Source organism: Phyllopteryx taeniolatus, chromosome 11 (genome assembly GCF_024500385.1).
Source record: "Phyllopteryx taeniolatus isolate TA_2022b chromosome 11, UOR_Ptae_1.2, whole genome shotgun sequence".
Classification (NCBI taxonomy): Eukaryota; Metazoa; Chordata; class Actinopteri; order Syngnathiformes; family Syngnathidae; genus Phyllopteryx; species Phyllopteryx taeniolatus.
The window spans coordinates 19732780-19749856 of record NC_084512.1 but is presented as its reverse complement, the minus strand read 5'-3'; the positions used below and the strand labels follow the sequence as shown (position 1 = coordinate 19749856).

Sequence of the window (17077 nt, the reverse complement as noted above, 5' to 3'; positions counted from 1 at the left end):
CTCATCCATGCCTTTATGGACCTTGCTTTGTGCACTGGTGCACAGACATGTTGGAACAGGAAGGGGGATTTCCCCAAACTGTTTGACTGCCCAAAAGCTCTTGGTATGCTGAAGCATTCAGAGTTTGTTCCACTGGAGCTCAGGGGCTGATATTTTGGACATTGCCAACTTTGTGGGAACACGTTGGAGATGGCCCCTTCCTGTTCTTCCGACAGGGTAGGGTTGTGCATCAGTGCACAAATCAAGTTTCATAAAGACATGGATGAGAGCGTTTGATGCAGATGAACTTGACCGGCCTGCACAATCCCGATCTCAACCCTATAGAGCACTTTTGGTTGAATCAGAGCAGAGACTGAAAGCCAGGCCTTCTCCTCCAATATCAGTGTGTAACTTCACAAATGCGCTTCTGGAAAAATGTTCATAAATTCCCATGAAGCCACTTCTAAACCTTGTAGAAAGCCTTTCCAGTGGAGTTTTAAGATGTGAAAATTGCAGCCGGTGGACCGATGTCATATTAAAGCCTATAAATTAAGAATGCGATCTCACTTAAATTTATATGAGTCAAGGCAGGTGAGCGAATACTTTTGGCAATATAGTGTTTATACATATACTGTATACTATATTAATATATGAGTTGCAAATTGATTCACATCATTATTACATTTCTTTCATTCAAGAGGACGTTACCGTGATCTTTCAAGGATGTTACCAGGATCCTTTAAAATAGTGCAGAAGATTGTGTTCCCTCAAAATTGTGCCATTGTTTCTGAAATAACTCATTTGCTACCATATTTGTTGCTATATTAGTTTATTGGAACAAGCAGTACTTACATGGGTTTAGCAATATCATCTTAGAATACGGATTAAAAATAAAATTGTGTATTTTAACAAGAGGAATGTTGAAATTCACATCAGACCCAATTTCTGTACATTAAAGGAGTTTAAAAATGAACATTACATGTGTAAAAACCCATTTTTTTCTGTGCATGTTCACTTTTTCCGAATAATTCTGTTCCATTGAAAACAAGCCTAACCCTCAACAACAGTCGCCACAATATAAAAAAAAAAAAAAAAAACAGCATTGGGAAAAGATCAGTCATCTTGTGAGTCACATCATCTGTGCGCACTGAACCACAGTGTTTTTAAAACCCAGACACTAGACTGTTGACGTTTGAAGCAAGGACGGATGCACCGTAGTAAAGTATGTATGCGCTCGTATTGTGACTGAGTATGCAAATGTTGACTTCTTGGTTTTTAGAATTGTAGGAAGGGCCAGATTAAACGCTCTACTGGGTCGTATTTGGAACAGGGACCATAAATTACCAACCCCTGCTTTAGAGCGTAAACACGAATGTTTCGTTTACATTTTGTTTTCCTGAGTGTCTGCGAGAAGTGACACCAGCGTACCACTGCGTCACAGCACGTTCGTGCAACCTGTCTCCACTGCTGTTTTCAACCCCTTTTTTTTGCAGTCAGGATGAGTGTCTGCCTCCACTGTTTAGTCATAAAGTAGTGGCGGTAGTGCGCAGACATCCACACCCGGTGCTAAAAAAAACCTGGCTGTGGGTTTTCTTGGACAGACACCATCTGTGACGAGAGACTCGCAGCTGGGGCTGGAAGACTGTGGCACTGCTGTGAAGGCATAAACTTTCCAAAATGTTGTCCTCACATTTTTTTTTTTTTAACTCTTCATACACAAAGTGAAAATGGAGCTATAACAGTTTGCACCTTTTATTTATAGGCTTCAGGAAACTGAAAAGAGTTTTTCAGAGTTCACTTGTGACCAAACCGACCACGACTGAGATCGGTTGTTTGATGCACACCAAGGTTCGGATGATAGTGTTCTCATTTGACTCAACAAATCACACCGGGGTTCAGTTTTTTTTTGTGCGTAGCTGGATTCCGATGATCGTGTTTGCACTAAAACAAACAATCAGTGCCAGTTTTAGTGCGCACCGCAGTTCGGACGATAGTGTTTACACATGACAAAACAAACCACATCATAGTTTGGATGTTAGCGTTCAAATGAACCACATCTGACATCAGTCTTTGATGCACACCAAGATTCGGATGATAGCGCTCACACTTGCCCAAACAAACCGCACTGGATTTCAGTTCGGTGTGCACCAGGGATCATATGATGGCATTCACATTTGACACCTAAAAAAAACAACATACCTGAGTTTAGTTGTTTGGTGCACACAAGCGTGCAGATGGTAGCATTCACAATTGAGCAAACTAGCCACACCTAAGTTTGGATGGTAGTGATAACACTCGACCAAACAAACCGCACGAGAGTTCAACGGACAATAACGTTCACACTTAAACGGCACCAAAGTTCAGTTATTTAATGTGCACCACGGTTCTGACAATGGCATTCATAGTTGACCAAACAAAACACACACGGGGTTTCGGATCATTGCATTTAAACACACCAAACAAACCACACCGTAGTTCAGTAGTTTTCGATACTCGAAAAAACGATCAGCACCGCAGTTCAGTTGTGCATCGGGGTTCTGACATTGGCGTTCACATTTGACCAGACGATCCAAAACAGAGTTTAGTTGTTCAGGGTGCAGATAATAATGTTCTCCCTTCACCAAACGAACCACGTCTGAGTTAAGTTTGATGCACACCAAGGTTCGGATATTTGCGTTTACCGTTGACTGAACGAAACGCACCAATTTTCAGTTGTTTGGGCTTTGCCGTTGCCAATAAGTAAAGTCAACAACAACTGAAGGCCTGTCTTTTGATACATTCTACCACCGAGTGTGTCATGTCAAAATAACATCTGCAGAATGTATTTAAGGAACAGGTTGAGGCGCAAACAAACATGCTAAGTATCTAATTTGGGAACATCCTGTGCAGGCTGTGCCACAAGCATGCCACCAATGATCTGCAAGTGCCTTTCTGACCACATGCTGAGATTTAAGAGGACGCATTGAGGAGGAAATTCAGTAGATGGCCGCCTTAACCCCTAAGTGAATTCTACCTGAGATTAAAAATGTTTAAAGGATTAAGCAAACCAAAAGACAACTCCTCCTCAAGGGACGTCTGAGAAAGTGGGATCTACTCCTTGTCTTTACCATCTGATTCCCAACATGACTTTGTGGATGGTCTGCAGAGGTCACATGCCCGTACAAAATCCCTGTTACGCTGCATGAAATGTGCCACAGAGAATGGATTTCTCTCAGTGCGGTGTCAGGAAGAAAACGTCCTGGGGTTTACCTCTGCTACTTTAGCACTGACATACGTGGCTTCTACATTCTTCACTCCATCCATCCATTTTCTGAGCCGCTTCTCCTCACTAGGGTCGCGGGCGTGCTGGAGCCTATCCCAGCTGTCATCGGGCAGGAGGCGGGGTACACCCTGAACTGGTTGCCAGCCAATCGCAGGGCACATAGAAACAAACAACCATTCGCACTCACAGTCATGCCGACGGGCAATTTAGAGTCTCCAATTCATGCATGTTTTTGGGATGTGGGAGGAAACCGGAGTGGCCGGAGAAAACCCACGCAGGCACGGGGAGAACATGCAAACTCCACACAGGCGGGGACGGGGATTGAACCCCTCACCTCAGAACTGTGAGGCTGACGCTCTAACCAGTCGGCCACCGTGCCGCACATTCTTCACTCTGGAACATTAAAAAAATCCTCTAGAAACTCTGATAAGCTATGGAATGCACGCACCGGCTAGTTTTTTAGACACACCTGCACAACAGGTTTATGTATCCCAATTATGACTTTCTGCAATGCTTTCCCTGTTAAAAAAAACTTTCATAGTAAATGAGGATAAGTTTTAATGTTACTTTATTTTTGTTTTAAATGGATATATATATATATATATATATATATATATATATATATATGTATGTGTGTGTGTGTGTGTGTATATGTATATATATATATATATAATTTTATTATTATTGGACTTCCCTTTTAATTACATTTTTTGTTTCATTGTCATTTTATAAATTTATATTAAAATGTGTATTTTTCCCACAACTGTTGATAGTTTCTTACTTTGTCTGCTATTTTGTATGTTCCAACCACATTGTATTGCCCTGGGCTTCTTTTGACCCGTGTGCATTTTGTTAGATGACTACCTCTCAAAATGGAGCAATATTTGTAAAGAATTTGAATTTCTGAAAGAGCGCTTGTATTCATGAGGTGCACCTAATGAAGGGGCCTATTTACACATTTCCTATGTCGGAAAAAGGTTGAAAAGTACACAGATGTTGTTGAAGATTAATTCCACACTTTGAGACATGCACAGGAAATCAACGTGGAGAGGCGTGCGGGGCCAAAATTCTTTTTATGTAACACTCGTTTCACACCTCGCCTCCAATCAGTGGAAGATCAGCAGAGAAGGGGCGACGTCTCTTACATTTCATTTCCATTCCTCTTATATTTTGTTTTGAAATGGTGATTTAGACAGGGTGATAACACTGGATAGTGATTATTGGATCAAATTCAATAAAATATTCACGTTGGCAAGAAGAATTGAGAAAACTCAACAGTCTTTTCTCACCATAGACAGTTTCTTTTAACTTTGCACAGCATCTCCAGAGTAATGTTTTATGTTAAGCTAATTATCTGCAAATACCAGCAGACAGCCTGAGTTGATAGGAAATTCCATTGGGCTGCAAATCTTTAGAAAGTGGAAGTTGTGTGTGTGCAATCACTCAAGAACATTTGGAAATCTGTGCTTTTTGTTGGACTCCGACATGGTTCTTGACCCGGAGCACTAAATCGTTTAACATGAAATAAACACAACATGAGAGTAAGTACAAAAAGTGATACAGTGCATATCATCGGAACAGGCATACATCTCTTCCCATTGGTGATTCATCTTTCACTCTTTGGACTATTTAAAAAAAATAAAAAATAAAAAATAATAAAAAATGTAAAAAAACATCCCCATCAGTTCTTGTGCAACTATTTATTTTTCTATCTTATCAGCAGCTGTCAGCCATCCTGTCAACCCCAAATGAAAAATAAATACAGGTATGGCTCTTCCTCATCAATATTTTGGAGCACTGCCCTGAACTATGTTTTCAGTGGTGTGGTTCTGACCATAGCGCATCCTGTTTGCCCCCGTTTGGAGGCCATCGCTCGATTGTTCTCCCACTTTGCTGCGGGACTACTCACTACTCTTGCTCAGCCGCCAATAAAATGTCCAAACAACTTAAATTGTTATTTTATTATATTCTTGACCCCACTGTTGAAGTCTGAAGTTAGGTAACACAAATACACCGAGCTCGCAAAAGAATAAATCTATGTATAGGGGTGCGGCAACTCTGTTGGGGCGTTGAAGGGGGTGTGTGGTTTCAAAAGCTTGGGAAATTCTGTTCTATGATGTTAAATCAACATACAGTAGCTAAATGGTAAAGAGGCTTTGTTTAGATGCTTTGTTATTTTTGGTGAGTGGTGGTGGAGGCGATAATGGTGTGCCAACTGTGGCTGCTGAGGTGGTGGAGAAAAATTGTTCTGCAACATGAAATCGATTTTTTTTTTTTTGTCAACGTAATAAAAAGGTGTCCACCACTGTAGCTAGTATACACTAAAGAAGATTTTTGCGTGGGTTTGGGGGAAGTTGTTGTGGCGAGGATAGGGGTGCGCCGACTCTGTCAGGGTGCATGGCTTCAAAAGTTTGGAAAAGGCTGTTTTATGAAATCAATGCAGCTTTATCTGAAAGAAGTTTTTTTTTTTTAGATTTTCTTGTGATTTTGGGTGGGATGGTCCAGGGGTAGTTGTGGTGCTGATCAGGGTGCTGATAAGTTTGGGAAAGAGTCATTTATGATGCCAAATCAATACGTTCTAGTTCAATTTCTGGTGGGCGGGTTGTGGTGCCGGAGATAGATAGGGGTGCGCCAAATTAAACCGGTTCAGTAGTCTGAGCATAACACTGCCAACTGACAAACAAATGAACCAATGAACGCACCGTCATTGCAAATCCAACTGATTGATAGCGAGATGTTATGGGGTGTTGCCGCATCGGCATCCGACACGTGATCTGTCACATGCATGAGAATTAAAGCAAGTCAAGTCAGCTGACCATGCTATGCACAAGTTTGTTTGTGTGTGTGTGTGTGTGTGTGGGTGCGCACGGCACACTTCTTAAAAGTGCATGCATGTCTAAAATCTAGTCCAGAAACTCAAATGTAATTTCCTGTAAGTGGCTAAGTTTGTGTGTCTTTCTCCGTCTGCGGTTCCACTTTGACCCAAACACAGATTTTTTTGTTTCATTTCCTCCTCAGTCAGTTCAATAGAATGAACCTGACCGTGAGAAAACCCCAACATGCATGCAGTTTACGATATGTTTTTAAAAAAAGGAATGTTTTTGGAAGGTGGTATTGCAAAACCCAACGACTAAATTCGTCACAGACCCCTCGGCTCTAAAGTTGTGGCGTTATAGAGTTGTGGGGTTATAGAGTTGTTTTCTGGCAAGTCATGAAACTTTGCCAACTGAAACTGGCTCTTGGGGAAGAATTAAAACAAAATCCTGACTTACAGCTTCAAGTTTTATTGGGAGTCTTCAGTTCAAAATTTGCCGCCATGCTCTGCCCACAGCCAAATGGGAAAAAAACCCAAAGTTAAGCTCCACACATCTCTCTAATATACTTAGTTAGAATTTGATAGCAATGGGAGATAATTTCTAGGGGGAGTTTGTATTTGAAGGACACCTGGAAATTAGCCTACATGGCCACTTAAACTAAAATGGGTCTTCTCATGAAAGACATACTGTACCTGCTCAATTTCATGTTGCTAAGTGAAACTGGCTTTGGAATCTAAATTAAAAAAAAAAAAAAAAAAAAAGATGTCGACTCCGAGTTCCATGTTTTATGGCAAGTCATCAAACCTTGCCACCCTGTTGCAGCGATACACAATGGATAAAACTCAAATTCCTAGCAATTTCGAGTCGCCCATCTGTCTAGTATACTTGGTCCTTTGGGAGACACCGGGAGACAAAAAAAATGACCCAAATCCCTGCATTCCTTGTTGATGGGAGTTTCCCATTGCCAAGAGTTAGGTCATTTCAACCCCCGTTGTATCACCCAATGTTTTACATTACAATAATGTGATTTATAAATCTATGGGGAGACTGTAAAAAATCACAATGACCCCATTAGCCTCGTTATAGATGAACAGACTCACAGTTTTGAAACAAAATGGTGCTTTATTAGAAATGCCTATTTACATACGTGTGCAACTTTGCGACCGCATTACAGTGTATTATTCAATAGAGTGACTCACTTGTGTTCTAACGATAGCTTTAGCATCAATAGCTTCTCCAAACTAAATATAATCTGCTCGGTCCTCCTCCATTTCTGCTCAAAGGCGCCAGTCGATCAGTAAAATTAACATAAATCTTGTGTATTTTATAGGGTTTGTCCTCATTGGGATTGAGGCCGAGCTGGAGCCTACCCCAGTGATTTTCTTTCCAAGCCTGACGCAAAATGAAAGGGGAAGCACCAAACCACCTGACGGTGATTTTGGGGCAAGAGGCAGTGAACACCCTGCATTTGTCGCCAGCCATTCGCATTGTACATATAGACAAATCCCAGAGCCTATCCCAGCTGACTTTGGGAGAGACAAACAACGTAAACCCTGGACTGGTCATCAGCCAATCACAGGGCACATACAAACAAACACTCACTTTTTTTTTTTTTTTTTTAATATGCAGCCCTCCACAGGGTGGAGTTTCCTCTGCATTTTTTTGGCCATTTCCGGTAGCAGTTTTTGCTTTACTTTCAGTAACAAGTAACAAAACAACAACAATGGACCGTGGAACAGTGTCTGCTAGAAAAAAATGGACCTAGATGACCAGATGATGCGTTTAATTATGCTGCAAAATCGATCGAGAAGGCAGCGGCGTAGATGGCATGTAGAACCAAGGGGCACGCTGAGTACGTCATCACAGCATGTGACTAAAACGGATCAATCACGAGAGATGATCTCCGCAGCGTTCGACGCGCAGCAACAATTTTTGTTGCGCGGGAGTATAAAGAGGCCTTCACAATCCCCAGAGAGGTGTGCGCGCACAGCGAGAGCCTGAGAACCCTTGTTTACATGACACGGTAGCGATTGCTTTTGGGTCAGCGGGGTCAATTCTCACAACTCTTTCATGTGCACCCTTGCCGTGTTAGTGTGTGTGTGTGTGTGTGTGTGTGTGTGTGCTGGAGCTGTAATGTCACACAGTCACCTGCTGTGATGTTACATCTCCAGAGTCCCAGCGGTCAGCTTTCAACTTCCTGCACAGCTATCACAACAGTGTTTCTCAAACTGGGATCGGCAAATTAGCACAAAAAAAAAAGTTTTCGTGTTATTTAAAAACAGTATCTACAAAGATATACAGGGGCCAGAGGGCCAATAAAACAAACTAATATTAGTAGTAAAGAATAAACCAATTAACTCCTCCCTATCTTAACTTTGGGCTAGTTAAAAGCTCAATATATGATTGTGACGCATCATAAATCAGACATCCCTGCATGCATGCAGCATTTGTAGCTCTCTTACACTCTTTTCTCATGTACTTCCCCAGGTGAGGCAAGTTCACCGCGGCAAATATTTACAGCTTGGAAGCATAAACCTCGGGTCAACAGTTCCCACTAAGTCACTGCCTTTACAAGGTTTAAAGGGCCACCAAGTCTTTGGCACAGTCGGCGCAACTGATTACCTCCCACGAGCTCCTTTCTTGTCAGAAAGAAAACAATAAGAAAGGGATTCAGTTCCAGGGATTAAACTCACTAGTCGCCTTTCTGAAAAATAGTCGCTAGAGTGGTCAGAAAAGTCGCTAAATAAAGCAACCAAATCGCTATGATTGTGCTTTTGTGAACTAGCCCCTCTGTTGACAGCCCTGTTGTTAGTGGAAGCAGCGCATGTCAGCTAACTATGATGTTTAAATATAGAATTGACTGACATTGTTTAATAAAAATAAATAAATAAATAAAAAATAAAAACAATCACATTCAGGGTTGCACATGGTAGTTATATTGAATTGTCATTATGATTATAAGGGGGTCAGTCCTTGGAAACAACCCAAGTCCTTCAAGCCAAGACGTTTCAGAACCCCTTGCTCTACAGCACTAGCGTAAAACAGGTTATGGTCCATGGCAAACGGCCCGTTTAGTCATTGACCTTGTCTCCATCACGACAACAAGACTATGCGACATTGCAAGGTAGGTAAGGGGGCAGACTTACCCTCAGGAACCAGGGGATGGCGTGAAACACATGGTCACACGTGGATCCAGCCTGTTTTTGTCTCACCTGTCATTCAGCTGCAAAAAATTAAAAACAACAAAAAAGTCTGCATTCATGGAGTTTGTACAGAGAGAGGACGTAACACAGGAGGGTGCAGGCGGCAGGGTGAGGGTCTGTGACTGCCAACCAATAAATCAGCTGCTTATTTTGGGATTATTCTCACTAAACCAGCGGCACCTGATCTGCTTCCAAGTGCACGAACCCCGCGGGCAGCTGTTGTGGAAGGACAGTAACATTCAAAATGTGATTTGCGAGTCATTTTAAAACAACGCAATCGCTTTGATTTTCTTCGCTCGTGTTTCCATCACTTGTTGCTAAGCAGAGTTGATGAGGGAGGTTATTATTAGGTACAACTGCTCCATAGCACAATCTAATGAGCCAGTGTTTAACTACCCAGTTTTAATCATATGTATATTATTATATATACGGTATATCTTTGGTGGGGCAGGAGCTTCAACATGCCAAACACTTTTTTTGTGGTGTGCATTTTAGGAATTTTGTTTTTGGTTTTTTTGTGGTGTGCATCTCGGGAAACATATTTGTATTTAGCCAATTTGAAAATAATAGGCCTTAACATACCTGAAATGTTTTAAACAAAACTAAATATACTGAATATCCGAAATTCCAAACCTCAGACCTTTTAAGGCAGACATGGTCACTACTAGGTCACTGTGCTGCATCACATTAAACATGAGAAAACAACAGAAATATGACATGATTCATTTTAATATGCAGCTTGATCACTCACATCTTTCCATTGCACGTTTGTTTTACAATCCAGAGGAGGTCCTGCAGGATCTTTGCGATCCTCCTCCACACCAAACCAAAACCATCAAGGTCGATCCCGTCAATCTACCCCTCAACACCTCCTTGTGCTCTTGGATTCAAATACTTTGAATCCGAATGGGTTGCACAACAAGAAGCGTTCTTGGCGATGGCTATGCACTTATGTGATATTCTTTGGTGTGAAACTGTAAAAATAACTGCTGTTCTGCTTTGTTTCGCTCAGGCAAAGTCTGACCCACATAAATATGAAAATCCATGCAGTTCCAGTTTTGAGCTGGTTTCACGTAATTTAACTTCCCGGATTAACCTTTTGGCCTACTCCTAATCGGGCCACTTTGCTCTTGTAGAATTACATCACAGCCAGGGACAAGGACGCCCATAGTACAGTCTAGGACCAGCAAATCTGATCACATTCGATTCATCAGCTGAACTTCATTAAAGGTCAAATGTAAGAGACTACGTGAGACACCATTCCCACCTGGTGATATTCCAGAGTTTATAAGTGAGGGGTTGCATAACAAGATTAGGGTAGTTGGTTTTGGGCCCCGGGGAGGGCTGTAATCGGGACCTGATTATATCCTTAGCTTCACTAGCTACAATCTGAATTGCCTGAAGCTACTTCCCAAAGGTTCCTGACGGAGCTCCTCCTATTCCAAGCTTTCCAGACCACCTGGGTTGGATATGTGCGTGGTTCAGGTCTTGGGTGAATTGTTGAAAACATCTATGAAAGAGCCATTGGCAACTTCAACAATCTGCCAAAACATCCCAGAGCGCACTGTGGCGAATTAAACTTTGTGAAAACACTGCTTTAGGGGAAGATAGTTTTCAACTAGCAATGGAATAATAGTGTCATGTTGGTCTTCCGTTTTCACAGAGCAGCCGACCTATAGTTCACTTCCGGAACAACAGAGGTGGTGTGTGCTGATGGAACTTTTACCGCTTTGAACACTATAGTGGGAGCACCAGCCGGGTGGATGACCTTCAGTCTGGCTACCACGTAGCTCCGCCCATGTCAGCGACAGTTTACAGCTGCACACATTATTCATTCACTCCGGTCACACTCTAGTGGTGTTGAGCTACTTGTGTAGCGACAGCTGCACTGGGGCAGTCTGACAGGCGCGTGGCTGCCATTCTGCACCTACAGCCTCTCCGATCACCACCAAACATCCGCTAAATTAAAAGAAATGAAAAGCATTAAGTACAGCAGTAACTGAGTTTGCCTTCTTGTGCTATACGTTTACATTCTTGTGCTGCTGCACAAATTAGTTCATTGTGCGCCGTTCATTGCCTCATCTGTTGAGACAGTTGTAAAAGGAGGACACCTGGATAGGTTGACGCTTGATCCGCTCTTCAATGATCAGTCAGTACTTTGTTAGCAATGTTAAATTGTTTACAAGGATCCACCCAAAAAATTTATTCCCAGTAATTCTTAGTTTATTTTACAGTGATTCCAGGGTAGATGGAAAAATTAAAGGGGATACTGCAGGGCCGCCGAGTGGTCAGCCATGGCTCTCACTCATCATGGACCATAAAGGAAAAAGAGGTATCAATTAATTTCTATACTACTAGTCTTCTTTAGGGTCGAGGTTCACCAGAGGCCTGTGCCAGATGACTTTGGACAAAACACAGGGTACACCCTGGAGTGATCTCCAGTCTATCGCAGGGTACAGCATGGGTCCATCCATATCACCTATCATTTTTAGCACTTGTCTTTATTAGGGATCAAGGGCCTCATGTACAAGGACTTACCTGGATTTCCTAAAGAAACATGGCGTACGCTCCAATCCAGAAAACGTCGAATGCACAAAAATATCCAGATGTATGAATCTGTGCGTACACATGAATCCAAGCACATTTCCTTCGTACGTCTCAATCAACGTAGAATTGAGCGCACACGTTGGGAGTAGCCGACCCCTCCCTCTCCACGCCACATAATATCCATCCATCCATTTCCTACCCCTTATCCGAGGTCACATAATATAAACCCAGTATTGGTTGTCTGCCAGTTGCAGGGCTCAACAATGGTTCACACACCGATGGAAAATGTTGTCTTCAATGTAGCCAAACATGTTTATGGAATGTGGGAGGAAGCTCCTGCCCCTAGAAAAAATAATCATTCAAACCGACATCTCCTGAATGCAATGCAGATGTGCCAACTCCTAATTGACCATGCTGCTGAATTTGCCAAATTCCCCAATCAAACCACTTCAAGTGTTTTCAGTTACATGGGAGTCAGGGCAGTGCTGTAATCTTTTAATTTTATATTAAAAAAAAAAAAAATGCATGTTTGTGTACAAGTGTTAAAACATAAAATAAAAAAAGCTCTACATTAACATGTGAGAAACAATATTGATTCCGAGTAAAGGTTGTTATGACGTAACATTCCAGATACAGCTTTGATTTGACACTTTAAAACAGGGCCTTGACAAAGATACAGCGGAACATACAAGGTCAGACAAATTGGAATTTGGCATTTTGAGGACACGGCTCAGCACGCATTAAAGGATGAGAGTGTGGCTTTTTTTTTTTTTTTTTGCAACACAAGTGTGAGTTTGACTGGCTGTAAACAAGGTTTACTTGTTTTTTTTAGACTCATAAGACATTTAAAAAAAAACAGCTTGTACAGTCTATAAAGTAAACATTTTGACTATTTGCATTATTTCCTACTTTTGAAATGTCACCAAATTGGACTTTTACCTTCTTTTCACACTTGTATGACCTAAAAATTGGCCAGTAGCGCTGATATAAGGACATTTCATATATGATGCATGTTGACCGATGATAAAGGGACAGATGAAAATCTCACCCACTCCGTTTGTGTTCAGGCCCGAGTAATAAAAGTATGGCTCTGCTTCCATCTTGTGGCATCTACAGGCAACTATGTATACACATAATGAATTGTAATGAATGGGCTCCTTGCACATTATCCCCTGCATTGTTGAAATACAGCTCAGTCTTTTCTGGTTTTGAATAACTGCGGTATTCTACAATTTAAAAAAAAAAAATAATAATAAAATAAATTAAAAAAAAATAAAAAAATCACTACTTGCCCAAACTAAGAACCATCAAAGATATACATCTTTTAAAGTCCTCCTCTAAAGCACTGAGCAGCAACCTAGAGAAAGACTTTAATGTATGCCCCCTCTTACATCCAGGGATATGTAGGTATACAAGTCAATATTCATCCTAAGGTGGTTACGTTAGATACAGTATAACAATCCCAGTTAGTGATTGAATGTTTTTGTAATGTATTAAGGTTAGTATGAACATTTCCAGTTAAAGCAGAAAATATTCAACTGTGGTCTGTGCAAGTTCATTTTTTCTCTTTTTTTATATCAGTTTGGCATTATTAGTGTCAAATAAAGACAGATGTGAAGTGGCTCGGCATGAAAAAGCTATGAACACGGCTGTCATATTGCGCAACACAGGATAAGGGTAAACCGTATTGTCTGTAACGCATATGACCTGCAAAGAGCCCATTACATGTGGATTTTTGCAAAATTTGGGGGATTCACTGTATTTGCATTGGCATTTTCTCCTCCTTTTGAAATGTGAGATTGTTAAATTCATTTTACACTTGGATGACCTTTAAAAATGGCCTGAACAGTAAAGGTGACATTTTAACTCTAGGAGTTGAACCATATTTCACAAACGAATTGTGTTAGCCCTTAGAGGTTCCGCTGTAATTGACTGTTACCATGACAACACAGTGGAAGAAAAAAAGTCAGTCTGTGGTGAGCGAGCTCCTCAAGATACCCGCACGTGAGTGGTCAAGTGATGTTTGAGGTGGGCGCTCTGCAGGAAGCCTCGCCCGCACATGCCGCACGTGTGCGGGCGCTCGCCCGTGTGCGTTCTCAGATGCTTCCGGAGATGGCCGCTGTGCGTGAAGCGCTTGCCGCAGTGCGTGCAGCAGTAAGGCTTCTCGCCCGTGTGGATCCTCATGTGGATCTTCAGGTCACCCTTGCGGCTGCACTCCTTGCCACACACGTGGCAGCGGTGCGGCTTGGCGCCCGTGTGACTGGTCATGTGCTCGGCCAACGCGCTCACGCTACCGCAGCGCTTGCCACACGCCGGGCACGTCTTGGATCCCCGGTGGGATTGGATGTGCTCGGGGAGACGTCCGGGGGACTCCCCCCCTTTGCCGCACACGGCGCAGCACGCGTCCCTCCAGTGTATTCTTAAAGCGTGATTAACTAGGTGGTGATTGAAGGAAAAGGATTTTTCACAGAGATGACAACGGAAGTCCTGTGTGACTGATGCCTCTGGGAAAAGAGTGATTTGCTCTGTTTGATGTTCATCTTGCCTTTCATCTTGGTATGGGCATAGTTCTCTCGAGGAAACAGGGGGCGGCAACAGTTCAGTTTCCCCTTCCTGTCTCTCGCTCTCATCGAGCGGCAAAAAAATGTCATCTTCTTGCTTGCTTCGCTTCCGAGGCAGGTACAGGGCATCGGAATCCTCCCGGATCCCACTTTCTTCCTGCGGAATGTCCCAGAGGGCTTCCTGTTTAATGTGGCACAGCTCTAATCCAGTATGACCAGGAGTTCCAGTTGACTCCCACTCGTGGGAATGTTGCTCAAGGGAATTTTCCCAATTTTCCTCCTTGTGCTCTGCTGATTGAAACAAGTCTGGAAAAAATAGTAGAGATTTTCTTAAGGATATTGTATTGTAATTACCGGGATAACGCTGATGTAATATTGTATTGTGAATGCTGATTTACAACAACAACAAAAATCCTAGGCTTGGCGATTATGTCCTTGAAATAAAGTCTGTTTTTTTTTTTTTTTATTATTATTTAATTTTCTCTGGGCACTCCGGTTTCCTCCCACATCCCAAAAACATGCATGGTAGGTTGATTGAAGACTAAATTGCCCTTAGGTGTAAATTTGTGCGCGAATGGTTGTTTGTTTATACGTGCCGTGCGATTGGCTGGCGACCAGTTCAGGGTGTACCCCACCTCTCGCCCGAAGATAGCTGGGATAGGCTCCAGCACGCCCGCGACCCTTGTGAGGATAAAGTGGTACAGAAAATGGATAGATGGATGGAAATGAATGTAATTAAAATGAATTTATAATTCGATTTAGCCCCTTTTTTACTCCAAGAAAAAAATGTGGTCTATTGATTGCAAGAAGTCTGAAAAAATATATTTATTATGGATATAATATAATTCCCAGAATTTTCCTACCAATTTTGATTGTCAAAACGGTAATTTGGTAACAGACGCGGGTTGGGAAAAAAAATACATTAAAGAATGATAATACCGAATTTTGAAAGCTTATTTATAATTAAAACACACGAGCAACTTGGGCTGGACGATATGACCTTAAAATAAATTGACATTTTTTTCCCCACAACAATTCCATTTATGATTTAATCGATCTTCCCAATTCACTTATAGAAAAATCAAAAAACAATGTTATTATTGAAAACAGGATTTGCTTAATTGATAACGATTTTTTTATTCCCACTTGACACAAAAATTTGTATAAGTGTCAAACTGCACCAATGTACCTTCACTGTAAATTATTAGCCATACAGGTGCCAGAGGTTTTAAGAGAAATAAAAGTTACAATAACAATAATTCCATATGAAACTTCTGCTTTGTGAAACTACAATAATAACACACCTGTTTTCTGCTGTGACACGAAATCCAAGCGAAGCCCTCGGAGGCGTTTGATCTCCTTCTGTGAGCTCGAAGCTTCTTCCTCGTATTTTGCGATGATTCGCTCCAGAAAGTCAAATATCTCCTGGGCGGCGGTGGCCAGGCGTTCGTTCACAAAGGCCTTGAGCAGCAGCGACGGTGACATGTTGGGAAAAAATATTAATTTCAGTCGAGATTTAACAACATAGGCTTTTTTTTTTTTTTGCCTATATGCTAGTTAACCGTAGCTAACGGAAAACAGAATCGACTACTTCCTCTTTTAGAGGCGGCTGGCAAACATTGACACCATACCGCCACCATCCGGATGGAGTGATAGTTGAACGTTTAAACCATTATTCCTGATAAGTCTTTCATCAACACATTTTAAAACATGCAGTACTCTATATACATTGTAACGGAGATATACTGTATTTCGCCTTTAATCAACAAATCTGTAATCAACAGACAACATTAGGCAACATTAGGTAGTTGCTGCTATCTAGTGGACGAAAAAATGCAGTACTAAATGCAAAGGAATGCATAATTTGGGGCATTTATGGCAGCATAATTGTCCCCATACGCATGATTGGTGTCATTTCGCCATGTTCAGCCATTTATTTCAGTCCCTCACCCTGAAACCAATACGATTCTCAACACTTAAGTGTAAAATGCTGTATAAAACAAACATGAAATGTTGTATGACATTAATTGTTCTCAATAAAGTTCAGCTGCATTGAGTAAACGTCATAGGCCGGGAGGTGAAAACACAAAATAATAAATAAACCCTGGCATGCTTTTATTTTTCCTTATATTTGTTCTCATGTATGTTTGTCTATTATGTTGACTATATATATGTGTATTACATGCTTTAACATATTAAGATTGTTTGAGAAAAAAAAAACACTGTTAAAATGAGATGCGCAATGTTCACTTACTCCATAGTTGTAGACAATCCGTTTTTTCAAGTCACTCAATATTGTAGTGTTAAAATAGTGTTTAAAAACTACAAATCCTAAACGCAGCACGTCACCTTTTTAATACTCATCATCATAAAGCCTTATTGTCGTGTTGAGAGCAAACATCATACAACAGTAACGTTTACCTGCGAAATAGAAAGTAAATATATAAACAGTGGCACTCTACATTTTTGTTGAAATAAGACGTTTGTGTTGAGGTTCGTGCATAGGTGGGGTAAAGTTAATTCATAAATTCCCTCCCAAAATATCCCAACTCGTACGATAGTCACCTACTTCCTGGTTGTTGACACCTGTGCGCATGCGCAAGGCGTGTTACTTCCTGGCGTCCAAACGTTGCCTTGGGAGTGGGCTGGCGCCACAGCCACTCCACTCGATTGCCGAGCCACAAATTAAGATCCAAGTCAGCCGCAGAG

At 41.6% G+C, this 17077-nt stretch overlaps 1 protein-coding gene across 1 annotated transcript; it reads right to left on the bottom strand.

The window, feature by feature from the left end:
* Nucleotides 1-12288: 12288 nt before the first annotated feature.
* On the bottom strand, nucleotides 12289-17075 carry LOC133486102 (zinc finger protein 239-like). Its single transcript, XM_061790755.1, has 3 exons — nucleotides 16938-17075; nucleotides 15673-15829; nucleotides 12289-14674 (listed from the first exon to the last, which is right to left on the bottom strand). Exons 1-3 carry the CDS (start codon nucleotides 16962-16964, stop codon nucleotides 13797-13799), a joined length of 1062 nt encoding a protein of 353 aa, XP_061646739.1. The 5' UTR covers nucleotides 16965-17075; the 3' UTR covers nucleotides 12289-13796.
* Between the last annotated feature and the right edge of the window lie 2 nt (nucleotides 17076-17077).